The sequence below is a fragment of the Cebidichthys violaceus genome, unplaced genomic scaffold (assembly GCF_023349555.1).
Source record: "Cebidichthys violaceus isolate CVI_PGR_0920_01 unplaced genomic scaffold, fCebVio1.0.p SCAF_22, whole genome shotgun sequence".
NCBI classification, from domain to species: Eukaryota; Metazoa; Chordata; class Actinopteri; order Perciformes; family Stichaeidae; genus Cebidichthys; species Cebidichthys violaceus.
Window position 1 is genome coordinate 3,207,732 of NW_027176395.1, and position 26,275 is coordinate 3,234,006.

Here is a 26,275-nt window from a genome sequence, read left to right on the forward strand (position 1 = left end):
GACACATGGGAGTTTTAAAACCATCCGGAGTATACGTCGACAACACTTTCCTCATCTCTTAAAACTTTAAATAAACTGGAACCGTATTAATAAACGTTTTTTTCCCCCCTCTGTGGTGCGCATCAATATGCATGAGCCCAGTTTGATCAAGAGGTACCCTTTCGGATTCATGCCTTGAAATAGGAGATGAAATCACATTTCATCCACATGATTCGGTGGGGGCCCTCGCCCAGATGTAAAAATCATCACATCGGAGCGCCGCGGCGCTCTAGTGTCGGTGATTACGGTCGGTGCTAGGGCATGCAAGGAGAAACGAGGGAATGCTCAGTACCTGATGGAATAGGTGGGGGCGGGGGAGGTAGGAGCGAGTTAGTCTTGCTTTGGACTGCATTGGGAGGGCCGCTATCTTTCATACCATACAGCTTCGACTCTTTGGAGAGAGTGCGAGGGAGAGAGGATCCGCGCGAGGCGTTGGGCGACTCCGTCTTCAGTGTCTTGGAGTTGTAGTGCAACTAAAAAGGGAAGATAGAATCATTTAAAGCAAAGGAACAGGACAGAGTAGAAACCTGTGGACACTTTGGACGCTACAGGGAGCCGACCTTAACGTCCACTCCTGGAATGTAGAATACTGTGGTCTCCATGTCGTTGGATTTGGTCTGCAGGGAGGAGGGACATTTCTTGCCAGCTAGGAGATGCGTGGTGGAGGTGTAGGTAGGCTGCAGCTTCTTCTTCTTGGGGGGAGACTCCTGGTCCAGACTTTTGAGGCTGCGCTCACAGCTCCTGCAAAACCCACAGGGGAGTCATATGAGGAAGGTGTGCTCGTGCCTTGTTCTGTTTACTTCTCTGAATATAGAAGGTTTCACTGAGGACACACTAGAGCAAAAAAAAAAAATTCATCTGGGAAATTAAATTCTACATTTCCTAATGTGGAGTTTGATTGGACGTTATTTAAAAAAAAGAAATAGCAGGAAAACTGAGTCAGGCTTCAAATGAAAATCTATTCTCGCCACAGTGGTTATCAGAGTAAGAAGTGTGCCTTTCATCGTACTTCCTGAGGGAAATGTCCTCATGCTCTGGTTGCTGAGTAGTGGGGTGAAGGACGCACTTCCCGCTGTCAATCTCCACGCGGACATCCAGCTCAAAGTCGATGTTTCTCTCGGTCGCCGGGCCGCCGAAGCTGCGGTTGGCAGGCGTGCTCGGCCAGCGCTCGCTGAACAGCTGACTCACAGCGGAGAACCCAGAGGACTTCCTGTGAGACGCTTGGCTGGGAAGAAAGGGAATGTTTAGTGAATGCTGAAAACCGTGAAGCTTTATTTATAGTACAGAAAGAAAAAAAGAAAACATGAAAGAAAAGCTTTGTAATGTGTGATTAAAGGTGCCTCCTTTCATCTACCATTCATCACAAGAATGCTTGAGCTGGAGCGGGGAAAAAAAAGAAGAGAGAAAAAGACGACTCACATGGGCCTCCGGTAGCTCGGCGGTCTCTCCCGCTCGAACTCGTCCTCCTTTTCCGAGTCTTCGGAGGAGCATGAGGACAGGTCTTCGCGCCTCATGTCGTCGTGCTGGAAGGGAAGTGTGGGTGAGAAGACGGAAGGGGTGACGGGGGCACTGAAAACTGAGCCCTGGCCCTCGATAACGGATGGAGAATGAAGGTGATGGTGAGGGTGGGATGGCTCGTCAATGGTGACTGACAACAGGTCCACCTCTGTCTCCTCGGGAAACTTCAGAGAGGGGCAAAGAGTCAAAACTCACACAAGGAGACAGTCTTCATGAAGCTCTTCATACTTAAGAACATGACTCGTCTTAAGCAGGAAGTCAGCCAATGAATCGTTACTTTGCAGGAGGTAGTGTTCTGTTAATTGGACCTCAAGGTATTTCCTTCCCTTCACGTGTGACTTGTAGTCCATAACTGAATGCTGGAATCAAGTCCCCGCAGCACGGTTTAAATGTCTCGTTTTAGGACATGTCCAATGACAGAACACTACCCGCCTGCAACAGTTGCCAGAGGAGCGGAGAGGTCATGCAAACTCTGTGAGGGGGAATGAGAGAGAGAGAGAGGGACAGTGTGAGACGAGGAGGGAGATGAGGAAGAAGCGATGCCCCGACAGGAGACAAAAAAGACGAAACACACGAGAGAGGGTGATGACGGAAAGATGCCCAAGAAAGTCTTCAAGTACACCAAGTCTGCTATCCTTAAAGACAGCTGGAAGAAATAGATACAAGATGTTGAAAATGTTTGCAAACTGCCTGACTTGAAATCTGTTCGAGCATCAACGATGTGTGTTTATTTGTCTTTTCTTTTTTCGCTGACTGGGACTCTGTGGGCGGTTCAAGGCGAATGACAGAACAGAAAGAAGCAAACTCGGTCATGTGGCCTTAAGCGGGGTCGGTCCGGGTCTGACACCATTAAAGAGTAAATATCGGAGGCATTGTGTGGTGAAAACTTATTTGATCGTTCTAGCAGGAAAATACCAGATTCATCAACGTTCAAATGATTATTTAGCAGTTAAAACTGAATTAACTTAATAAAAAGGTGCCTTTTCATTAAACATTGTTTGGAATAAAACAGGATTTATGTTAAATAAGTGGATTTTGGTCACAAATTGGTTAGGGATAGTTTGAGTCTCCCTCTTCTTCAGCTGGTTGCCTCCCGAGAAGTCACCGGGCCTTGCTGACAAATAGACCTCGCCTAAAAAACACAACTTGTAAATCTAAATTCTTTGGTTTTTGGACGGATTAAACAAAAGAGATATAGCATGTCAATTGGTGAGCGTTAGAAGTGCTACTAGGTGGTCTTTGTCACCTTTGGCCAGGCTAGCAGTTTCCCCCTGATCTCAGTCTTTATGCTAAGCTAAGCTAGCTGGCTGCTCGCTTTAACTTCATCCTGAACATACAAATATGAGAGAGGCAGACATCTTCTCATCTAACCCTCAACAAGAGAGCAAAAAAGGGCTTTTTCCCAAAATATCAGGCTCGTCCTTAAAGATCTATTGGCTGTTTAGACGCGTCTAATAAATATGGAGCATATTAACGTGAGAAAATTATGAACAATTTGTGCCACTTAGGGTGATTAGGGGGAATAGCTGTTCACAGCAGAGCCGACTTTAAGGTGGGGAAGAAGTGAAATATAAATTACTTAGTCTAATTAGAGTATTGTAAACATTTTTATCTTTATGGGAATAACACCAAATAACGGCAATTTTACGTCACGTGTCGATGACCTTTAAAGCCGGACTGAAGTCCATCTGAATTTTGGATTTGATCGGATATTGTTGGGGTACAAATAAATACAGTTGTGCTGAACAGGCTGCGATTCAGAGCCTAAAGCCATGCAGAGGTGTTAGAAATCAGTCAGAATATTAATGTTCGAGGCAAGTCGATTTGGTTATTTATGCAGTTTCAAGACAGGATGAGAACGTGTGGGTCCATAAATCATTAGCAGCATTCCGACTATGAACTCGTATTTACAGGCAAGTCTTATTATGCAAGAAAAATCAATTTCTGAGAGCATGCCTGCGTTATCCAAAGAAAATCCTGGACCAATTTCTATCTCTCATATCTCTGTGGGTGATGGAATGCTGCTGGTATGTATCTAGTGAGTGAGTAGTAATAAAGACTGTAGAAGATGTGTATTTTGGTTCCATGTACGGCATCACATAAATCATAGCATAACTAGGGACACAAAGATCCGGTTAACGGTAAATAATTATGCAAATAAACACCGTTGTTCGACGTAAAATTTGTGTCATATCAATACGGCAGGAGCTAACGTTTCATCACCCTGCTTTGATTTTGCATATTCAAAGTCCTATCTCAAGGTAATCACAGAGGAGAGGAGGAAACAAGTATTTGTTGCCGTCGGTTAGATATTTAAATTTGTTAAATTGAATCTCTCGAGCCGTATACCTTGAACACCTCTCCTGGACTGACGGGTGCATGTGCAGCATCCAGAGCCTGATTATTTATCTTCAATTGAACAAAAGTTATTAAGGTTATTAAAAAAGGAGCTCATCCAAAATGAAAAAAAAAATGAAATCCTCAGAACGTGATGGCCTCTTCCTTTGAGCCGTCTTTAAAATAAACCATGACCATGCGACGTACGAGTCACAGTAAGTATCAGGTTGTATGGAGATCAAGTACAGTGACACAACGACATGAAGGATGAGATGATGGTCTTCAAACTGTCAACAGGAAATGGCACAAAACTCATAATATCTACCATCATCGCCTTAGTTATAGATTGGGTTAAAACCAAATGTGTCTAGAGCATACTCGCTACAGTGCCATCAAATCTGTGAGAGGCTAAGAGATGTTCCTGTAGCTCTCTCCGGGTCGGCCGTTTGACGTTTACCGTGTCCTGGATGTTGAAGGTGACCCGTGGACCAGGTGAGGACGCGTCCACGCGCATATCCGGTAGATCATCCACGTCCCCTATTCTGGAACTAGAGACACAGCAACGCAAACTGAGAAGATACAAACAAGTATCGCAAAATAACGGGAAACTTTCTGTTTTTCCTCTAAGTCCAAAAGTCAAAATTGATAATAAATTCACAACATCTAATTGTCTGATTCCGAGTCTCCAAAGTCACTATTTACTTTGATATCAGTAACTCATCAGTTTGAGATACTACATCATTATTCTGAGATACAAAGTCATTTTTTTTTACAAGAACGTTTCTCATTGCAATGACTTGGGGGATCTTTTTTCATCACACTGGGCGCAAATGAGCTTCTATACAACATGCACTACATTATTTTTAAGCTCATAAAACATTAAACTCTCAATCAGAGCACAAAGCAAAAAAATGTTACTCATCACATTCATTTCCAGTTGTTTTGTACTCATTCATTCTGCCCCAGAGTTAATGTTTTCCCCATTGTCAACCGTTTTAACATCAATACTACATTAATTCAGAGATATCTGCAGAATTACAATAAAAAAAAAAAATATGATAAGCACTTCCTCTACTCTACGTTAGCGTTCTAATTTGTGGGTCCCTGCATCCTCTTTGTGAGAAGGTTAATGGGAAATGTCGTTTTAAAAACATGGAGCGCCAACAGCAGAGTTACTTTGTCTTGTTTGTTTACAGTAAATGCTTTATGAAGCACTCTTAACAGTGTCATTTCCTGATCAAATGAAACCAGGCAGGGTAAGTGGCTTCTTTTTTTCTTTTTTTCTTTACCTCTGTCTGTCCATCCTCTTTAGAGGCGGTCGGCCCGCTGCCGCTGAGATGCTTTTGGAGCGGTTGTAGCTTGGTTTGTAGCCAAGACCCCACTTATCCTTTAGAGAGGCCGCCTGGTCAGCAAAAAAGAAAAACGCAAAGTCAGACACAAGTTTCCTTAAAAAGTCTAAATGAGAGACATTCCGGTATGGCGGGTCACATTATAACTGACAGTGTCCAAACTTCCTTTGACCAATACATTGCTGTTTAGGGATGGTAAATAGATGAGCATTCACCCTCATGCTGGAGCGACGCAGTTTCTTTCGGACGTCTCTCCTGATGTCGTTGACGGCCACGGACTCCATCTGCTGATAGCGCTGGATCTCCTGGTTGATGGTGCCTTCACTTGCCCCCAATTTCCTGTGGTTCAGAAAAAGAGGATGTTTGAACAGGATGGCAATGAACTGTAGGGCTTTTGTCTTCACTAGCTGAACCATTTTGAATCATTGACACCGCATCACGATATCACGTCTCACTTGAGGTCGTCGATGACTTTGGCCTGTTCGTTCAGCTCCCTGATGTCCACCTTGGTGAACTTCCTCCCGCGAGCGTCGATCACCTGGTTCCCCATTGCCATCTGCTTCCTGGGGTCAATGGTCTCCTGTTGGGTCAAACCAATGATAAACATCCGGACATATTTATCAGATAAAAACCAATGACAAAATTAAGAGAAAAAAAAAAAAAAAAAAATTCTGAACAAACCCCGAAAAAAAAAATAAAAACATTTCCTGAAAGATTTCCGCCAGGCAGCTGCTGCAAATGAGAACACACCCTTTAAAATCTGTCTGATTAGAGGTGAATTATTTTGATTGTTAGGATTCAATTACAGCAGGGTTATATGTAGTCCAATCCGCACACCAGGTATCATCAAACACAGAATGTCACGAAACAGGAGAAACCACCACCACCACCATCACCACTCCAGTGCAAGGGGAAAACAAAGCTCTACTGCATCCGGGATTTGTAGAACCCTAATTCATACGTTCACCCATCATTGAAGGTTAATAAGTAGGGCAGGGCAAGCCAATGCTAAGCAACACCATTTCTCCACCATCATGGCATTTGGTTAAAGCGTGACGTAGCATTGCTCAGCATCTTGGAATCAACAACCCTTCAAGCGGTGACTGAGATGTAACGCCACCTAGCAAGTGATTTTTTTTTCGACAGCCCAGAGAAGAGTTTCAACACCGTGTGGGGTGGCTACATACACAGGCCCAGGAGAGGGGTCTTTGGGCCCGGGCACTGCCCGCTCGGAGGCGAGGCGACGCACAGTTTAAGTAGTCGGCCGGGTGCGACACACTCTGAGGCCTGGGGCTGAGGCCCAGGATGTGGTTTACCAGACGCTTCCTTAAGGTCAGCCGAGGGCTGAACTGGCTCCCTGGACTCTGTAAACAACGGCAGGGACAAATGGATGGAAGAGGTGGCAGGAACGGTCGACTCGGGTCAGACGTTACCTTCTGAAGCTTCTGAAGGTAAGCCAGGTAGGATCTGCTCAGATGTATTGATATTAAAAGGAATAGTCTGATAGTTTGGGAAATAAGCGTATTCGCTTTCTTACGAGTTAGATGAGACGATAGATACCACTCTCATGTCGGTCTGTTAAATATGAGGCTACCTAAATAAATATATATACATATATGAGGCTACCTTGGGAAGCTAGTTAGCTTAGCATCTGTCCAAAGGTGAGGACATTCACCTTTGGACAGAGAAGGGCACTATTCGAGTAGAAGTCCATTTACGATTCACCATTTATTTCCCAAAATGTCAAACAATTCCTTTAGCTTGTGTCAACCACCAGCTGGAGTCAAGAACCACAACAGCTGATCTACAGCTGGCATATTTTTCCTTAACATTGAAATCATCACAACTAAGTTGAAAGTTTTATTTAAATGACAAAAGAGATCTACCTGTGGTGGATATCAATGTATATAAATAGCCCAAAAGAGAGAGCTGCGACGTGGACGAACCCGTCATTGACTGACCATGTGGATGGTGGGTGACATGGAGTCGGCTTCGTCCTCATCCGAAAGGTCCGCCATGTTGACAGAGTTCAGGTCGGCGATGTCGTCCACGTCCTCCTCGCCCGTCAGCGACGTCAGCGTGTTGCCCAGCGCGTTGAGCCGCTTGCCGATGTTGGGATCCATGTGAACGTCGATGCCGCACATCTTCCAAAGCACGTTCAGAGTCCAGGTGCCGGCACTGCTGCTCTCTGTATTTGAGGAGGAGGAGGAGGAAGCCAATGGGGAGAGGAAAAGACAGAACGGCTGAGGATGTGGATGCAATTAATGCGAAATTGAGTTTTCAGACAGCGGTCTTGTGCTTATTGTGAAGCTCTAGGGTGTGATCCATATTTTATGGACCAGAGCTTAGCTAAAAAGAACTTACCTGCAGAAGGTTGCCCCGTAGTCCTGGAACATACTTCATATGTACCGTCAGGGACTACACCTGTACACAGACACACAGGCAACAGCCAGTCAATATTTCAGAGGAGCAGCGTGCCCAGAAAGTCATATAAGAATGCTCTGTTTTGACCGACTGAAGTCCGCTCAATAACATAAGGTCCACAGTAAAACATTTATCTATGTAGGTATAAAATGTGTTTTTTTTTTTTTTCGTTAAGCATCTCTAAAGAGAGGCTAAATTCAGTTTTATTAAAAATTTGCAAATTTGCAAATTTTAGAATGCTGTCCTTTCTTTACTCCATCAATGCTTTTGACCTGTATTTAAAAAAGGTGATAAAACTGCAGCAAAAGGAACCGTAATTCACACTGAAATACAACGCGTCACTCACATGCATTCATGACCATATCCCCTCGGATTTCGGGCTTCCAGTCGTCCCAGGAGGTCTCGAAGCCCTCGGCGAAGCGGAGGCAGAAGTTCTTGAAGTGGCCTTTGCTTACCAGGGACTCAGAGGAGCAGGCGGTGATCAGCGTGCTCTCAATGGTCAGCACCATAGCTGAGCCGGTGTCAAAATCTATGCTGTGGTTGGCCTGGCGGAGAGGCAGGGAGAGGTGGGTGGGTGGTTACCAAGGCCTCAAATGAGAGTGAAGCATATGGAAAAAGAAGCCACTTCCATGTGTACGGAAAAAAAGGCAGAGTTAGCTGGTAACGCTTCATTCTACTGTACTGTGCAGACTCTTTTTTTTTCGGTTCAATAAAATCAGGAGCAATGCAGGTTGTTTTTTTTAAATGCAATTTTAAATAAAATGTGTCAAATTCCACAAATTATTGCTCTTGTGAATACACCAATGAGTGAAGTGTTACCAAGCTTTTCAGTTTGTTAGATTGTGTTTAATTGCAGGATTGGGGGGAAGAAAAAATAAATAAAAATGCCCTGAGTTTCTGGATCAACTCTAGATTGGTCCTAAAATAGAGAGACTGATCATCATCCCAGTCATAACTGGAGGCAGGTAAAAAAGCATGTTTTCCTCCTAAACTAACCGATTATCTCTCATAATGAACTGGATGAAAAACAGACCACTTTTGGAACAATTACTGCAGGAATCCAGGTCATTCCAAAATGCTTTCTCTTACAACAATAAGCCTGCTATGTCATTAAATCTGCTATTGTGTGTGCAATTTTATACAATTCCATTTGTAGATTTGCATTTGTTTCCATGTTAGCAACGGATAAGGGATACTCAGGACACCAACTGGCATAACCTCATTTTTTTTTAGAATGAAGTAATTACACACCCCCAAAACACCTCAGCCACCAGCTCAAGCTTCATTTGTTGTTGTTGTTGTTGTTGTTATGCCAGCTTTGTGGGTTGAAACTTCGATTGTTAAAAAGTGGTGCGAGCTGCCATCTTCACAACAAAAAGGAGCACTCGTTGATGCAGTGTACGGGTGGCATGGAAAAGTGTTGATCACAGTAAGTCATTGTCCCACAACAAGCCATCACAAGAGATGTAATAAATTGTCGGTTACTTTTCGTGCATTTTTTTGCCGGCCTACTGAAGTGCTGGCCCCAGCTTCAGAGTGGATGCCCTCCGTAGCTGGTACTTGTCCTCTCTATGGAAATAAGTGTGACATAACAGCTGGTATATCTCGTCTCTGTGGTCATACTGTAGTATAGCAGAGTACTGGAGTACAACAAGACAACTGATATGGACCATTCATTGATATCCAGTGTTTCCCCTAAAAGTTTCTATTAGTGTGTAGGGGGGGGAACGGACGGACATGAATTATATTTCCAATGTTAGCAGGTAAATTTGAATTATTTTTCATATAAATAAACATTTTAAAAATACTAACAATAAATAATTTGGCGGTCTACAGTAGCTCTGTCTGAATAATTACTAAAATGGCACACAGTGCATGACATCCATATTGAGCACTACCGGTTTATAGTACAAAAATGGATTTTGTGGACAAAAAAAAAAAAAGACAGGCTTGGGTGATATCACGGTATCAAGGTATACCCGGGTATTTAGAAGTCTAAAAGGTAGGATTTTCAATATAACTAACAAGACAGATGGTCCTCTTTCTATTAAGTGCTACACAGTCTGCCAGTGTATTGCCCAGACAGATGTTTCTTAAACTGAAATGTTTTATACCTTTAAGAAACAACTCGGTGCATAGGTTGTGTACATAACGTTGGCGATTGTGCGGACGGTCAAGAGAGGGAACGTGTGTGATGGCGTACGTGACGTTAGCAGAAACAAATATACGTAGCAGTGCAGTATGGGTACAATTTAGGCTATTTGTCGGTGAATACAGGCTAAAACTCCTCAAGACCAAACATAGACTGTATATAAGAAGCAGCATGACGTCCCCCATTGGTTGGTGCACTACGGTTTTGTTGCATTGAGTTCGTCATTTAGGCCATTGCCATCTTGGTTTTTGCAACCAAGATTGACACAAGCCAAGTACAACCGAACGCTCAATAAGACATTTTTAGGTGACGAAAATGTTCCAATTAACTTTCTTCAACCGAGTTGTAAGACAAAAACACGGACAACGCCCAGACCGGAAAAACGCCCGGTAGCACAACGCCCCGACCGCCAACACCCGGTCCGTACAACGCCCAGACCAGACAACGCCCCGACCGCCAACACCCAGAACACCCAGAATACCCAACACCCAGAATACCCAACACCCAGAACACCCAACGCCCCGACCGCCAACGCCCAGAACACCCAGAACGCCCAGAACACCCAGAACACCCAACGCCCAGACCGGAAAACGCCGTGGTAGCGACCTTTCAATCACGAGGTAGCCACGACCATAAAGCATAGTCTGCTTTATGGTCTATTTGACTCTAAATGTGACCATAATTTACTAAATGAACATCGTGCCGTGTGGAAGAATCTTGTAATTAATGAGGTAATAAATCAAGTGAGAAATAGGGTCATTTTCTCCAAGACTTTTATACGTCGGACTTCTATTTGCAGCCAGAGGAGACGCCCACTGATGAACATTAGAAAGAATATAAGTCTCCGGCAAGTTCCTATGTCTTGCTTGCCACCTGCTGGTTAAAATGAAGGCCTTGAAGTTAATAACAACTTCTGCCAAAGGCTCGTTTGAGGTGGACCGACCCCAGTTATTCTCATTTGAGTTTTGCTCAGCCCCAAATACCTTCATATACCGCATACCGCAGTGAAATGTCAGGAAGGTATGAACAAAGACAAAGAGAACTACTTTACAGTGAAAAGTTTTTGCACATTTGTGTTCCCATTTATTGTGGTAGAGTTTTGCATCGTATCAGCGGTCGTTCGCTTTGCATTAAAGGTTTACATCATCGAGGTTGTTGAGGGGAATGAATGTGAGTTTGTGGTGCAGACTGATGGACGGTCAGCCCACTAACAGCTTCGGTAGGGGAAACACTGATATCAAAACTGGTAACAGAGGAATTGTTCTTTCATGAAACTAAAGAACAAAATAGCAATTGTGTTTTAAAGACAGCAAAATCCATGTCATGAACACTGGTACAGTTGATGTTGCCAAGTGCTGATGGAGATGATGATAATCATTTCCTTTTTAACGAGGGGATGAAGACAACAATTTGACAGAAGAAGAATTATTCATGTATGCTTTACTTGTTTAAAGTTAGAATATGACTCGTAATAAGAGTGCTTTTACTCCGGGCAACACTTAAATTTTTGCACATTTGCATTCGCTAAAAGTACAACACATCTGCAAACTGTGGCTTCTATGTGTAACTGCTAAAAATGGAACCATGGTATTTTAATCACAATGGAAGATGCTGAAACTTGAGTTTTTAGCTCTCTGATTACATCATTTGAATTAAACATGACTACATATGTAAATGTGAACATTTTAACAGAATGACCTTAAAGCCAGCAGATTGCAACCCTGCTATTGTTTATATAATCAGCAACTACGATATATGAACTCTTACGTCTACTTCTAGAAGCTAACATGTAAAAACCAAGCAGGGCAGATTACCTGGGATGTGGTGGTGATGGGTAGGCAGATGCCCAGGTCGTGTACGGTCAGCTGCAGGAAGAGGGTGCTGAAGGCCTGGGCTGAGGTCTGCTGGATGCCTGGCAGCTTGTCCACCACCTCTTTGGTGGCCATGTGGATGTCCTTGTTGAGGGCCAAGCGCTGCTCGTTCCAGTTGTCGTACGCCGCCTTGTAATTCAGCCAGAAGAGCACAGCTGCAGGAGGGCACACGGGGTGGGTAGAAAAAAAACAAACTCAAATTAACATCCTGAATGTGGTGCGAGTGTGAGCAGAGTGGATTTTGAGACAGCGGCGGTGCTCATTTGTTGTGTGTGAAAATCAGATGCAATTCCATCACTGAGCCCCAGTGCTGTGTGGGTAGAATATTAAGGAAACTGTGGGCAGTCTCATGACCTGCTATGTTGATGATGTCTTAAGTGCCAACAAACAACATTAATAGGAAATGGTTAGATTTTTCTTCCCGCACAACAAAAACTAGGGGTCTTCTTGCAATGGGATCACACCAGCCGCAATGCCAAAACGGGCCAGGGGTGTAAAGTGTGTGTGTGTGTGTGTGTGTGTGTGTGTGTGTGTGTGTGTGTGTGGGGGGGGGGGGGGGGGGGGGGGGGGGGGCCTTCCTACCAGGCGGCAACCTCCAGTAAAGCCAATGCAGAAGTGCCTATCTTGTGATTGACAGGTGGCTACCGGTACCAGAGTCATATATGGCGTCCCTACGTCACTCTCCGCAGTCCCAATATGGTCACGTCCGTTTCCTGGTTGCAAAAATCCAAGATGGCGAAGGCCAAAATGCCGAACTCGTGGCTTCAAAACGGCGTGAGTGACGTCCCGACGTCTACTTACGCTTCTTATAAACAGTATTTGCTTCATTCCCCCTTACTTCCGCCACCCACGCTCGGACCACACCCATCTTCAAACATGGCGTTCATTTTGATGCCAAATACGCACCAACGTTTTTGTGATTGCATCTTCTGTGCAAAAGACAGACAGAAATGTAAACACGTGGCAAAGCACTCAAAACCTCCACCCTGATAGTTTACGCTACAGTGGGCGTCTCCAGGACCACATGGTGACATTATGACACACACACACACACACACACACACACACACACACACACAGATGGTGAAAACAATACCAGCCACTAACCAGAACATGTTTTGTCAAGGTACACAGGATAAGCTTTGACATTTAATGTGTTGTGGAGAAAAACTGAAGTGAACCTCTGTCAAATGCCACCGGCTGGGCGAAAACGATTGGCCTGCTGAGCGTGATGAGGACGGCCTCCTTGTCCGAGGAGCCGCTGATCTCCTCCTGCAGAGCGTTACGCAGACCGATCCGCGTTCGGAAGTACGCCACCTGGTGGAAGTCTGAGCCGGCCTCTTCGTAAACCTGCAAAAGCGGAAGGGAGAAAGGGCGTCACGCGGCAATTTAGGACCGCCTTTCAGCCGATCCCAGGCTTTCATTTCGCGAGTGCGCGGCCCGATCGGTACCTGGTGCTTCACTATCTGTCCGAGAGCCAGGTGGAGATCTACTTGACATTTGCCAAACAGCTTAAGGTAACTGCTGCTGCCACCGGGCTGAGCCTTGCACTGGATCCTGTTGGACAGCTCCAGCTCGATGAGGCCCGTCTCAAAGCGCACAGCTCGCATGGAAGGAGTGGTGGCGGTCATCTGGATTCCCTGCGGGAATCGAGAAAGCGGCTTTTCGGGAAAGTCCTCAACGCTTAACTGACACGCAAAATACACCAAAAAAGAAAAGTGTGGAAAGGAACCGTTTACTGGTTTTATTCCTTTAAAAACAACATCCATTTCTTCACCTTGAGCCACTGTTGCAGAAAGAAAGTGAACGTGATGTACCTTGAACATGAGGCTGAGAGAATAAAGCAGGATTTTGGGCTTGTCTGCATCTGTTGAGGTGTCGGGCTCGTTCCACAGTGGGATGGGCTGCTCTCCTCCTGCACACACACAGAGCAAACAAGTCAACCTCACGAGTCCACACGGACTGTTGCGAAGCGCTACCTAACCTGTAATAAAGTGGGATTATGTTGTCTGTGTATATGCGTCAGCTCTGATGCATGCCTGAAGTGTCCCAGTGCTACATTTAAAAATACCCTGATGTGAATATTTACCACACACACACCGTTCTCATTATCCTTTACCATAAAATGGTGTAAAACTCACCTCTCTCTCTCTCTCTCTCTCTCTCTCTCTCTCTCTCTCTCTCTCTCTCTCTCTCTCTCTCTCTCTCTCTCTCTCTCTCTCTCTCTCTCTCTCTCTCTCTCTCTCTCTCTCTCTCTCTCTCTCTCATCGATCAAGCCTGGTGAGTTTAAAAAAATAAAATTAAAAAAAACTGACGATCAATACTGTGGCAATGAACAGGAGTGGATTTGTGTCAGTGCCTTGGGTATTGTTTTGTGTGGAAAACAATATTTTTCATTGACGTAAGCAGCAGCTGTAGGCTACAGACTACTGCTGGGAACAGTCAGATGTTTAGGATTAGATTAACTTTATTGATCGGAGAGGGAAAACTGGGCCGTTACAGGTTTGTGCAGGTTTTATCTTACACTACGATAACGAGGGGAAGTTTGCACTGCGGTATAGAAATGTTTGGTACAGTACCTGAGACCTTCTGAATGACCTCGTTGACTTCCTTCATGAAAACCTTCTGCAGGAACACCAGGTGGTTGAGCAGGTCCGTGGTCAGGTTGTGCTCAAAGGAACCGATCTGCACGTCAGAGGAGACAAGTGAGGGTGAGTTAACGGCGATACATGGCAGCTCTGGTCATCTTTTATTCACCGTCCGTCCCCCGTCCCCCATCGGGAGGCTCTTACCTCGGCCACACAGCGCAGGTAGTTGCCCTGGAGGTAGTTCCCTTGCTTTGCCGGGAAGTCGTCGGGCGCCCAGCCCTGGTCCGAGTGGCTCTCGTGGTCCTCCATGATGTACTCTCCTGACATGGTGACCGGCGGCAGGGTGAGGCTGGCCGACGGTGGCATGGTGGACATGTCCACCGGGGACACTTTGGACTGGAAGCAGAGCTTGTGGTTTGGCAACTCAAAGGTGAAACTGGTCTGTGCACCTAAACGACAAAAAAAAGGATCATTATCATTACTTATTCTGGGCCGATAAACTGGACAGGTGGAAGTAATCTTTCATGGGAAAAGGCTCTGTTCTCCAATTAGTTTTCATCATTGTGGAAAATCAATATCAGATCTCCTCTCTTACACACACACACACACACACACACACACACACACACACACACACACCTGTCATGCCATGGCTCTTCATGCGACCCATTTTGTACTCCGCTTTCAGCGAGGGCAGCAGGGCGGCCCCGATGGTGATGCCGTCTATCATGGCGCTGAACTTGAGGACGATGGGCTTCTTCTCCAGGCCTTCGGGGAGCTGAGGGAACTCGTTGGCTTCCACGGGGGTCTGATTGATGCTGGAGGCTTTGTCCGAGGGTTGCGGGGTCGGGGTGTCCTCCCTGTTAGGAGGCTGACTGTAACGGGAGAATAATAGAGAATAAAAAATGTTCAGGATCGTACGATGGCAAAGAAATGTGCATATTCTCTGAGATTGGAGAGGCAAATTAACGGGAAAAAAACACATTTATAAGAACAACACACACATATTCACTGAGATTATGAGGTCACACATGTTGGAAAGATTGTGTTTTTTTTTGGTCAGGGTTGGATAAACTTCACTTATCTTACTCACTATCTACAAAAGGTGTTGACTTCATGAAGGTGATGCTCTATCAAGTAACTGTTGCTGTGTTAATGGCGGGACTGGATTTGGCAATGCATGGAGAGAGAGGAGTGAATCAGGGTAAATTATTGCTGTTGGACGTGACGTACAGACTGGAAAATTGCTGCTATTATTTGTATATTATGTGTGTGTGTGTGTGTGTGTGTGTGTGTGTGTGTGTGTGTGTGTGTGTGTGTGATTACAGAGAGCTTTTGCAGATACTGGCCCATATTGCTGTGAACATCAAATTACAGAAAAGTTGTTTAATATCCCAAGCACACCTACAACTCTATAAATATATTAACATAATTCTGAATATTACCATGGAAACAGACCACACACACAGGCTTTGGAAGCCGTTAGCTGCAGTGACCCGTCACTTATGGAGATGAAGGACTTCTTATGAGGATTTTATTGAACGTAGATTACAATCTAATGACATTAGTGAGTCGCATGATGGATTCATTTGGGATTTTAAATATAGTTAGAAGCGTACAACATTTTAATGTCAGTTTCTCATTACTTTTAAACGCTATAAACGAGCCACTTGTGAGCCACTGGGGACATTTTTTGGGCTCTTTAATTTTTCAATTACTTTGGCCGTGTTGATGCATATGGCGTACATTCTGACAAGGTTGGGAGTTTCTTTTCTCATTTAGAAGTTCAACCTCGGCTCCTATAATAAACTGCGCGGGCAAAAATGAAGACGCTGAAGCCCGTTAGGACAAATATTTCCCCATTGAAACCGACCGAAAGCACAATTTCATCCCAAAAAGGCCAAATTAAAAAAAAGCGATAAATGAAAGGCACATACACGTTGGAGGGCTGGCGGATGAGGTCGGAGATTTGCTTGGAGAGCTGGTGGGAGCTGCGGACCATCATGCTGTGCAGCGTCGCCGGGTGCTGGGGGATGTTGATCATGATGCCCCCCACTTTGAAGACGGCGGCGTTGTTGGTCTTCAGGCCTCGCTGGGCGCTGTACAGGGCCTGGGACTTGGCGATGTTGCATTTGACCACCGTCCTGAAACACAAAGAGGAAACCGGGAATGAGCAACCGGGACGCTTCTATTTTCCGGGGCGACGTGGACACGTGAATGGACGTGCAGCTTAAGTGGAAGAGCTGAGAGGACACGGAACAGTGAAAGACCATGCAGAGTCAGGACGGCATTCGGTTTGCTGGGCACAGGGTGGAATGAGCGATCATAACGGTGACACACGCTCCACTACGAATGAAGGAGGCAATGAAGTCAACACTATGGAGGTCGAATGCAGGAGCTCACGCACACATCTCTTTTGTCATCCTGGCTGTTGTATCAAATACATTATTATCTCCAATCGTAGCTGGCTTATGAATATGATATTCTAGACTAAAAGGTATTTCAATATTCAATATATACTGTAAACATTGAGGGAAGAGTCAAAAATGAAGAGACACACAGATAACTTAACCTTAACTTAATAAAAAAAATCCTGCTTTCATAAACACAGTTAACATCTGAGTCCTGAGGAACCTTTCACTGAAAAAGTACACATGGATGACGGACAAATGAAGGATGTGCAATCGGGAAGGCTGTGTGTTTTTTTTGGGGGTTTTTTATTCGCTAATGCACGGGAAGCCTAAACGGTGGCAGTGACATACAGAAACTCTTGTTTAGCTGTGCTGGTGGGAGATGTCGGGAAATCCTCCAGTCTATGCAAGTAGTTGGAAGAGAAAGCCGAGGAATGTAGGAAGGAAGGGGAAAAAAAAGAGGAAGAAGAAGAGCAGAAGAAAGTGTGAAACAGTTCTGAGACACCATAAAAGTAAAAAAAAAAACAAGAGTTATCTATAAGCAAGAACATTGAGGAGTCACTCCAAGATAAATCGTGATGATCAAGTTCATGATGAAAAAGACTCTGGATTAATAAAGTAGCTCAAACATGTGAATAAAATAAGCCATGAAGGATAATCAGGGTTAACTTAATCTGGAAGAAAACATCTCAAAACTACGGCCGACACAATGCTTCAACTGTGACCCGTTCATTTCGATTGGAGCCTGTTGCTGAACATCGCTTAATCAACGTCTTTGGCTGCAAAACTGTGTTTATTTGAAGCGTACAGGCGAGTAGGAAAAATACGCCAATAAGCATCTGAGCTTCATACATGAGCAGCAACTACAGAGTGCCAAGTAGCGTGGCTCGTACAGAATCAAACAGGCACACGAGTGCAGCTCAGAGCGCGCAGTGCCAAGATAGGAAGTCTCGGTTGTATTTTCACAGCGGGGAGCATCTGTTAAATAGAATGAGATGAAAAAAAAAAAAAAAATGAAAGCTTCTTATTGAAGCGGCAGAAGTTCTAAACTGAATAAAAGCAGCATCAGTCTGTCTCAATGCATGACTACAAGGCTTGTAACCTGATTAGGGTGGTTATGTTTTGAGGAAATTGCTTGCAGTAAAAAAAAAAAAAAAAAAACACGCTGTTAAAATTTCCCCCCGGCTGGAAATGAGTCGGTAATTGTCTCCCGCCGAGCGGCAAAACGCTTAAGGAAAACTCCGCATGCCATCTTTTTCGTTTAAACTCACGAGGATTTTTACAAAAAGGTGCTCGACATTAAATCATCCGTGTGCGAGTACCGCCGCTGTGTACTCGTGCAAAGCAGAAGGAATTCTTCCCCGACTCGACTCACAATTTTGAAATCAATGAGCGTCTTAAAAAAAAAAAAAAAGGTCAATATAACACTTATGAGCTGAGAAGTTCTGCATCTTTGAGAGCACAGAAAATACCCATTATTATTTATAATTAAATAGTAAAAAGATTCTCATTAGGGGTTTCACACAGCAAGTGTTAGGATCAATATGCTATTCAAAGAATTTTTTTTCAAGATGAGACGTAAAAAAAAACAACATAATTGTTGAAATCACTCCTCTAATAAGCAGAAGTTAAAAAGTCTTTGTACGTACTGGATGTCAGGAGTTATGCCCTCCAGGAGAACAATGTTTACCCCTCCTATGTGAGCCGACGCACACGTCTCTGTCATCTTCTGGTGCAGGATATCTGAAGACACATGGACATAAGAAAAGAACACTACATCAAACAGAAGACACTTTGAATGAAAAGGTCAGCGGTGACGCTCACTATTTGGCCGAAAGTGACTGATGAGGTTCGACTCATTTCCATCGACGCCCTCACCTTTCATCTTCTCCTTCAGGGTGAAGCTCCCGTGGATCTTCTTCAGCTCGGCCTCCATGGTCAGCCCGCCGATGTCGGCCTCCAGGTGGGTGCGGTTCACCATGCCGATGCCGAACACGATGAGCGTGACGTGCTGGGGCTCGGAGCTCACCAGGCTGCGGCGCCGCCCGCCCGCGCCGGGGGGCTTGTTGGGCGTGGCGGGGTCCTGCTGCTCGTTCTCGTAGATCACTTTGCAGAACGGCTCCGAGGGCCGACGCCCGCCGTCTGCTGGGGAAAAGAGAGGGGGAAGCAAAGCACACGCGTGGAGGAGATCCAGAGTCAAATTTGACCGCCGTGAAAGGAGCGCGTGAAACAAAAAAAGCCCCCGGGTGTTTATGGCCGCTATGTGACGGAGGGGAGGGAATCAGGGGAGTTGAAACTCCAGGAGAACGGCATGGAGAGAGGAGTGAAGTCAAAAGCGTGCGTGGGATGCATATTTCACCATTTATCAGAATCAGACCCTTTATATCATATATCATTTATATTGTTTATAGTAGATTATCAGTATGTTTCTTGCCAGATTACTTCACTATATGAAGGAAATGTGTCCGGAGAGAATTAAGAGCAGAGGGTGCAGGTGGAGATGAAGAAAAGGGAAGAAGGGAAATCCGCAAAGGAAAAGTACAGGAAGCGATGTCTTCGAAATTTGAATCAAAAAGTGTGCGAAGTAAAGCCGAATGGGGAAAAGCACGGGCGGGATGAAGGAGGGGAAATTAGGAAACTAGACGAGTGCTGGAAGCCGATTCCCACCTGAGAGGCAGTTCTCCGGGGAGCTTTTCTCCAGGATGCCGGTGGGATCGGAGATGAGCGAGTAGAAGTTGAGCAGCTTGTACATGTTCTGCCAGCATTCTGCCGACGGCTCGCTCTGCTCCGACACCGTGATGGAGTCCGAGTCGTCCATCTGGATGGCCATGTGGTCCGCCACGTCACGGGAGCCCTTCCTCGACACCTGAAGGCGTCACACAAACGGTCGGGGGGAAAAGTCACGACGCGCATCGTGGGTAAACAAACAGGCCGATTCATTGCTTCTGCTATTGCCCTGCTGTTTACTGCGACGGTGCAGTTATGAGCCTGTAGGCCGTCACGACGGAAATCTCTGGAATTACATCGTCAAGATAAATAAAGCTCTGGTGTGAATCTATCAATCAATCAATCAAGACAGACAGGTTTATAGAGAAGATTCTAACTTTTTTTTTTTTTTTTTAAGTATCGTCTGAAAACTAAAGATTGATTAAAATACTTTGTAACACCTGACGCTGTGTTTCACTGAAACCGTTCTGAGAAAATCTTGTTGTCTTCTGGCTCCCTCTAGAGTTTGTGTGTGGAAAATTCAGAAGATTCAGGAGGATTTTTGTGATTTCACTGATCATATTAAAAAGGTCTGGACAGAGGTGCCACTGAAGAACATTGGAGACATTTTAACATCATTTGAAAAAGTAGTCTAAGTCTAAAGTTTGTAGATTAAATAAAAGGCTACTGGACTCCTGCTGAAACTGGGAAATTCATAGAATCTTTTCAAATATGAAAACAAATATTCTGAACGGGTTCCAATTTTTTTTTAGGTGGGATGTCCGCCCTTCTTTAAATATATGCCTCTGACCTGTGCTTTGAGAAGACGACTCCTCAAAAAGGTCAAATCTTTGGTATCGTTACCTTAGAGGTGCGTCGCTCTGAACGTCCGAGGGACGTGCGTCCTCGGGGCTCCCTTCTCCCCAGCGTGTCCATGCCCGACGGAGGCCCGTTGGGTGGTACACCCCCGGCCATGCCCGCTCCTCCTCCGCCCGCTCCCCCTCCGCCCACCCCTCTCTTGCTCTTCAGGGTCTGGGTCCCGCTGCGCCCCGCCCCGTTGATGCTGCCCCGGGAGCTGCGGCTGAAGTCGGAGGACCTGAAGTGGCGGTACGGCCGCGCCTTGAAGGTGGGCGTCGGGGACGCCGAGCCGGCGGTGTAGCGGCTCAGCTTGATGTCCGTCTGCGTGGCCTTGATGTCGTCGATCATGGTGCTGAACTGGTGGATGAGGCGCACCAGGGCCATGTCCACGCGCTGGCTGATGGCCTGGCAGGCCGTGGTGAAGTCGCAGTGGAAGGTGTTGTAGTGGCGGCGGTTGAGGTCGTGGAAGGACAGCGGGGCGGCGGTGGGGCCCTGCGGGGCGCTGGTCGACTTCTCCATCACCACGGCGTTCAGGCTGAACGTCTCGATCAGCAGCGCCGGCTTGAAGTCCAGCGGAGGGAGGTTCACCAAGCCTTGTCTGAAGACAGAGGGAGGCGGACGGAGGGGTTAACGTCTGTACAAAGCGGGACACTAAACTCAAACGCATTCAGGAAAAATAACAGGAACGAATGAACGCTTGAGTCATTTACTGTTGCTACGAGATATATATATATATATATATATATATATATATCTCTCTCTCTCTCTCTCTCTCTCTCTCTCTCTCTCTCTCTCTCTCTCTCTCTCTCTCTCTCTCTCTCTCTCTCTCTCTCTCACTTCCTGGATCTTTTGTTTTTGCGTTCTTTGGAGGTGTCGGAGTCGACGATGTCTGCTCGGAGGCACTCGAGGTTGCCAGAAAAAGACAGGTGCTCTCCGAAATACATCTTGTAGCTAAGAGGAGTGGCATCCTGGGCCTGGATGCCTGTGTAGCTCAGCAAAGGCTTGAAAACAACCTGAGGGTGGGAAACAGACAGAGGCAAAAAAAAACATGAAGACAACTGGATGAGCCCTGCAGAAAAAACAGAGTCTGCGACACCCACGCTGTAAAAACACGAATCAAGGACACACAATGTAAATCCAATAGGGACTCCTACTTTTTTTATAATTGCCTGTTTGGTGGCAGTTTAGACATTAAGCACAATAAACGAAGGCGGACAGGCGTATCCACGGCACCTACCTGAGCGTCGGCCAGCTGAACGGCAGCTGGGCACTGGTTGCCCTCCTCAACGTCGTCCATTTCGTCCTGGCTGGTGCTGTGCTGGGAGTGCTGGGAGTGCGTCCCGTCCAGGGTGTTCTGGTCGCTGGACAGCACCGTGTTGAAGTCTGACGCCGAGGGGATCGTGGGCAGGTTACACGTGCCACCTGTGGGATACATGCGGTGTGACAACCAGGTGTTTCCTGCAGGATACGTCCACACCAGAGCATGTGAGCGGAGGAGCAGCTCGGTGTCTACGCTACCAGATAACGGACGTGTGAATGTACGCTGCAGTGCGTGAATAGAGCGCCGGAAAAAAGGGGTGAAACACTTCAACTCCTCTCAACAAAAGATGTCGGAGTGAATTAAATGGAATGCAACCGTCGCGTCACAGGGGAGTTTTAAGAGCAACTTTTATGGCCATTTTATGCACGATCTGGGACTCTAAAGAGCCGCATCACATCCTGCTAATGTGTTTGTGAGGAGCTGCCGCGGCTAAGTCGCCGCGCTGACATTGACCGACACCCGGGGGGGAGTGGAAATAACGACGAAGCTGATCGCCTCGGGCACGGATCCAGCCTTTTCACGCGGGATGATAATCGTACCGACACAATCAGAAGTGCTCCGATAATATGTGATGGTAAGATGTACCTTTTCAAAGTAATGAATAACCAACTATTGAAGGGGGCTGCATCCAAAAAAAAAAAACGCTGGCCTGGAACAGAGAGGCTGTTTAAACTGCCTTTTTTAGTGCGTCTGCAGCCTCAGAAGGTGAGTGGGAGTGCAGAGGAACAGAGCGTGGGGAAAGAGCGGCGCTGTGATGGATGAACAAACAATTCGGGTTGCTAAACTCCACTAACATGCTCCGGTTCCCACTAAAATGTTTGACAGCGAAGAAAACAACATGGCTTTATCTATCCATCACAGCCGCACTGCTACAGGCCTGTAGCACAAGGGACTCCAGAGGGTTTAATAAGCTACCGCTTCACTCTTTTGGTATCAAAAACATGTTGTGTCATTAATACAGGAGTTATAAAGAACTAAAAACTGATGGTGTTGGATTGGTACTCAATATTGGCCAATAACCCAACGCTGGGTAACTGTAGTGATGGCTGGAAAGGAGAACGTGACGTCTGTGCTTTCTAACTTAACGCTATAAATTGAAATTTGCATTATTTCGACAGTATTAATTGTTAAATGTTGCTCTAATCGAGTTCCCTCCAGCGTGAATAAAGGTCATTTTGTTCTATTCACACACAAACTACATACCCGTTTCCAGGCTTTTCTGTGGGACGGATTCACACAGAGTACAAGGTGACTATTGAACTAACAAACGGGGGACAAAAACCAACTGCTAGCCGGCTAACTAGTTGATCACCATCATCAGCACAACACTGAGCAGCGACCCCTGACCTCCTTCTGGACTGGTAACTGTCGGCAGCGGTTGGTACCGGTAGCGGTTGACCGGAGAATCCAGTGGGTCTAGTGAAACGGCAACGTCGCGTGAATCCTGCGCTGTCAAAGCTACCGTGAAGCATGAACAGCATTACGCCACAACGTCTCAACCACAAAGAAACATACACTGTGTGTCCGCAAACGACGTCTGACCTGTCTGCAGGCTGTTGTGCTGGGAGCGGTTAACGGGGGAGTCCTGGGTCATGGCCCCCGTCCGGTTGCCCACAGCGTTGGACATCCAGTTGTAAAAGCTGACCGAGGACGGCTCCGACAGCAGAGGGTGCTCGGTCAGCATGTCCGTCCCTAGACTGTTTCCTGAGAGCCCAAAAGAAAGAGATTGAGAGCACATTACATCACGGAACAGACTTAAAAAAAAAAAAAAAAAATGCTGTGGGCATCCAGGAGGGCCCGAGCTGTGAATCTATTTTGGTGCGTTTGCATTCACATTACTGGACGGTAGAGGTCAGCCTTGCAGCAAAAATGACAAGACTTTTAACGTGCTGTGATACAAGTGAAGGCTGCTCTGCAGTTGTACCAAAACCTTCCACGTCCTTTAGCGGCGGCGGCGCCGTGCCGTACGCACCTGTGCGAGTGAGGGAGCCGCTCTTGGCGGCGGCGGCAGACGGTTCGTTCCTCTGGGGCATGCCCTCCAGCAGGTTGTGCAGGCTCCGGAAGCTGCCCGTCAGGTTGCTCAGGAGGCTCTCCTTCCTGGGGCTGTCCTTGGCCGGCAGACCCGGGCGGCTCACGTGGGCGGGGGAGTCAGCGGCCGTGTCGCCGCTGGTGTAGCTCAGCGACTGGTACGGATGGGAGCCCTGCGTGCGACAGACGTACAGATGGTGATCGCGCTGCACCGCTGCCTGTGGCTTTTCTTTTTTTTTTATATATATATATTTCGAAAGACGAGCGGGATACCCGGCGATGGACGCCATCCGGTATGGTCGTACTTTTTTTGGACGAAAGAGCTGACTAGCGGATCCTGAGTTGGTATAAACAAACTCATGTCACAGTTTAATTTGGCAGAGAGAGGAACATCCCTCCTGTCTGGCTCTCTGATTATTTCATCGATTAGCTGTTTAACATTTTAGCATTCTTGCTTATGTCCAATGACTAATCAATTCATCATCAATCATTTCAACTTCACTGTTTTTGGTTTAGTGTGTTTGGTATTACAGCAGCTCTGGTGCTCCACTTTCTAAGTCTGATCTAAAAAGTTTTCTCTCCCGTGTTTATGACTTAATAAATAAAGACTTTTGACAGGGTAATCTTTCTAAGTTACTTTTTGTTGTTGTAATACTCGTTTCGTGCACCACTACCCCGTGTTCTAGGCGGGACTAAAAGCATTCGTGTTCTCCCTAAGACACAAGGTAATTAAAAAAAAAAAATTGCAATTCAGATTAAATTTAAAAGACAATGAAACAAAAAAAAAAAACGAGAACAAACAAATAAGTAGTTTAAGATTAGTAAGACATTTTAAGAAGCAATAAAAACAAAAAAAGCAAATAAAAAGCTACAGTTAAATATAAATTATGTATTGAAATAACTGGAAAGCGGTGGTAAACAGTAATGTTTCACGCCCTGAATTAAAATGATCAACAAAAGGAAGCTTGTTCAACAGGTGGGGAGCATAGAAACTAAAAGAAGAATCATGTGACTCCGAAGAAGAATGCCACACTGATAGAGGAAAATGCTGATTAATCCAGAATTTAATGGAAATAAAGATAGACAGAGTATATCCATTGCGTGTGAGTATATCCATTGCATTTGTTAGGTGTGCCTGCACACAAAGACACGCTAGTTCTCACAGCTGTACCTTTATCCTGAGTGCAGACTCGTTGTGCGCGTGGGACTTGGACAGTTTCCTCATGATCTCCACTCCGCTGACGGGACCGGAGTTGGCTTCTTTGGGCGGGGGTCGACTGCATGCTCCCTCCAGCAGCATGGTGTGTTCACTCACTGTGGCTTCACAATAATAACATCGTATAAAACTCCTAGAAGAACCATATGACACTACATCATGTCTGACTAAATCTCCTTCCTTGCTATTTATATATCGGCGCAAAACACAGAAAGTTGGGGTTAGGAGTTTCACCGTCCATCTGTGGTGACAGATGGACGGGTCAAAAACGGCGTTAGCGACACTGAAAGCTGCGAGTTCCCACCTGCGTCGAATTCAAATTCGGCTCCGTCGGCGCTGGTGTCACTCTGCACCGCGGCGCCGTTGTCCAGGCCCAGGATGGTCTCGCCCAGGCTCTGCTGAGGCTCCTTGGGCTTGGCCAGCTGATTGGGCCTCATCAGACCGATAGCTTTGAAGCCCTGAGTTACCACGATAAATTTCATCCACTGCCTGGCCAAAGCAACCAGGCCCTTCTTGAGAGTTACGAGGGCCGGAACCCCGTCATTCTGCGATGGAAAGGATGAAATAAAAAAAGAACTGGATCAGTGCCACCAGTGAGGGATTAATTAAAAACAGCCAAGCAGAGCCAAGAGCGCTCAAGACCACTTAAAGTAAGTGGTGGTTATTTTTGTGTAAACCTCCAAATGAGACCGTATCAATTTTAGTAGTCAATTAATTAAACGCGGAGAGACGGAACGGGGAGGGCTCACCATGGTAGCCTCCTCGATGACGGAGTAGTCGGCCTGCTGCAGGTAGCGGTGGAGGATGTTACAGAGCATGCAGGAGGGATTCTCATGCAGGTAGCGGGCTCGTTTGGTCACACGGTTGTACTTGCTCCGGATGGGGATGTGGATGCTCTTTTTCTGTCGGGGGAAATGACAAAGAAAAGGTCAAATTCAAAGCCTAAAATGCTGAATCGGGATGCTGGACTTCCTTCATACGTGTACATTTGATTCGGGTCGACGGGTGCATTGCTGACCTCCAGAGCTTCGGTCATGATGCAGCCCATAACGGCGCACACGCGCAGCGTTCCCTCCATGTCCAGCTTGCGGAGAGAAGATTTGAGCTGGTCGATGGGAACCAACCAGGCTCCAATGGCAGGTGTGGCTGTGCTGAGCAGATTTAACTGCCTGTAAACACAACAGAGAGACAGAGGATCAGAGGAACACCTCCTCAATAGATCCTGATAGATAGATAGATAGATAGATAGATAGATAGATAGAGAGAGAGAGAGAGAGGTAGATAGATAGAGAGAGAGAGAGAGAGAGAGAGAGAGAGAGAGAGAGAGAGAGAGAGAGAGAGAGGTAGATAGATAGAGAGAGAGAGAGAGAGAGAGAGGTAGATAGATAGAGAGAGAGAGAGAGAGAGAGAGAGATAGAGAGATAGATAGATAGAGAGAGAGATAGAGAGATAAATAG

At 46.0% G+C, this 26,275-nt stretch overlaps 1 protein-coding gene across 3 annotated transcripts in view; it reads right to left on the bottom strand.

Moving 5' to 3' along the window:
- kiaa1109 (KIAA1109 ortholog) overlaps positions 1-26,275 on the bottom strand; it is a 66,048-nt gene that overhangs the window by 12,378 nt on the left and 27,395 nt on the right. Inside the window, exons 40-74 of one of the 3 annotated variants that reach the window (XM_068717618.1) lie at positions 25,837-25,987; positions 25,568-25,720; positions 25,123-25,363; positions 24,774-24,922; positions 23,547-23,775; positions 23,117-23,278; positions 21,491-21,675; positions 21,091-21,266; positions 20,260-20,851; positions 19,357-19,555; positions 18,568-18,834; positions 18,339-18,432; positions 17,041-17,091; positions 16,216-16,422; positions 14,918-15,153; positions 14,483-14,727; positions 14,270-14,375; positions 13,508-13,605; positions 13,142-13,330; positions 12,872-13,040; positions 11,634-11,845; positions 9,153-9,236; positions 8,014-8,212; positions 7,608-7,667; positions 7,205-7,431; positions 6,431-6,607; positions 5,699-5,823; positions 5,459-5,582; positions 5,184-5,296; positions 4,352-4,442; positions 3,907-3,966; positions 1,459-1,721; positions 1,049-1,264; positions 600-780; positions 332-512 (exon numbers count right to left, since the gene is read on the bottom strand). In XM_068717618.1, coding sequence (XP_068573719.1) covers positions 332-512; positions 600-780; positions 1,049-1,264; positions 1,459-1,721; positions 3,907-3,966; positions 4,352-4,442; positions 5,184-5,296; positions 5,459-5,582; positions 5,699-5,823; positions 6,431-6,607; positions 7,205-7,431; positions 7,608-7,667; positions 8,014-8,212; positions 9,153-9,236; positions 11,634-11,845; positions 12,872-13,040; positions 13,142-13,330; positions 13,508-13,605; positions 14,270-14,375; positions 14,483-14,727; positions 14,918-15,153; positions 16,216-16,422; positions 17,041-17,091; positions 18,339-18,432; positions 18,568-18,834; positions 19,357-19,555; positions 20,260-20,851; positions 21,091-21,266; positions 21,491-21,675; positions 23,117-23,278; positions 23,547-23,775; positions 24,774-24,922; positions 25,123-25,363; positions 25,568-25,720; positions 25,837-25,987 — 6,212 coding nt within the window. The remainder of the gene's footprint in view (positions 1-331; positions 513-599; positions 781-1,048; positions 1,265-1,458; positions 1,722-3,906; positions 3,967-4,351; positions 4,443-5,183; positions 5,297-5,458; positions 5,583-5,698; positions 5,824-6,430; positions 6,608-7,204; positions 7,432-7,607; positions 7,668-8,013; positions 8,213-9,152; positions 9,237-11,633; positions 11,846-12,871; positions 13,041-13,141; positions 13,331-13,507; positions 13,606-14,269; positions 14,376-14,482; positions 14,728-14,917; positions 15,154-16,215; positions 16,423-17,040; positions 17,092-18,338; positions 18,433-18,567; positions 18,835-19,356; positions 19,556-20,259; positions 20,852-21,090; positions 21,267-21,490; positions 21,676-23,116; positions 23,279-23,546; positions 23,776-24,773; positions 24,923-25,122; positions 25,364-25,567; positions 25,721-25,836; positions 25,988-26,275) is intronic. The other 2 variants (XM_068717619.1, XM_068717620.1) reach the window with 2 other exon arrangements.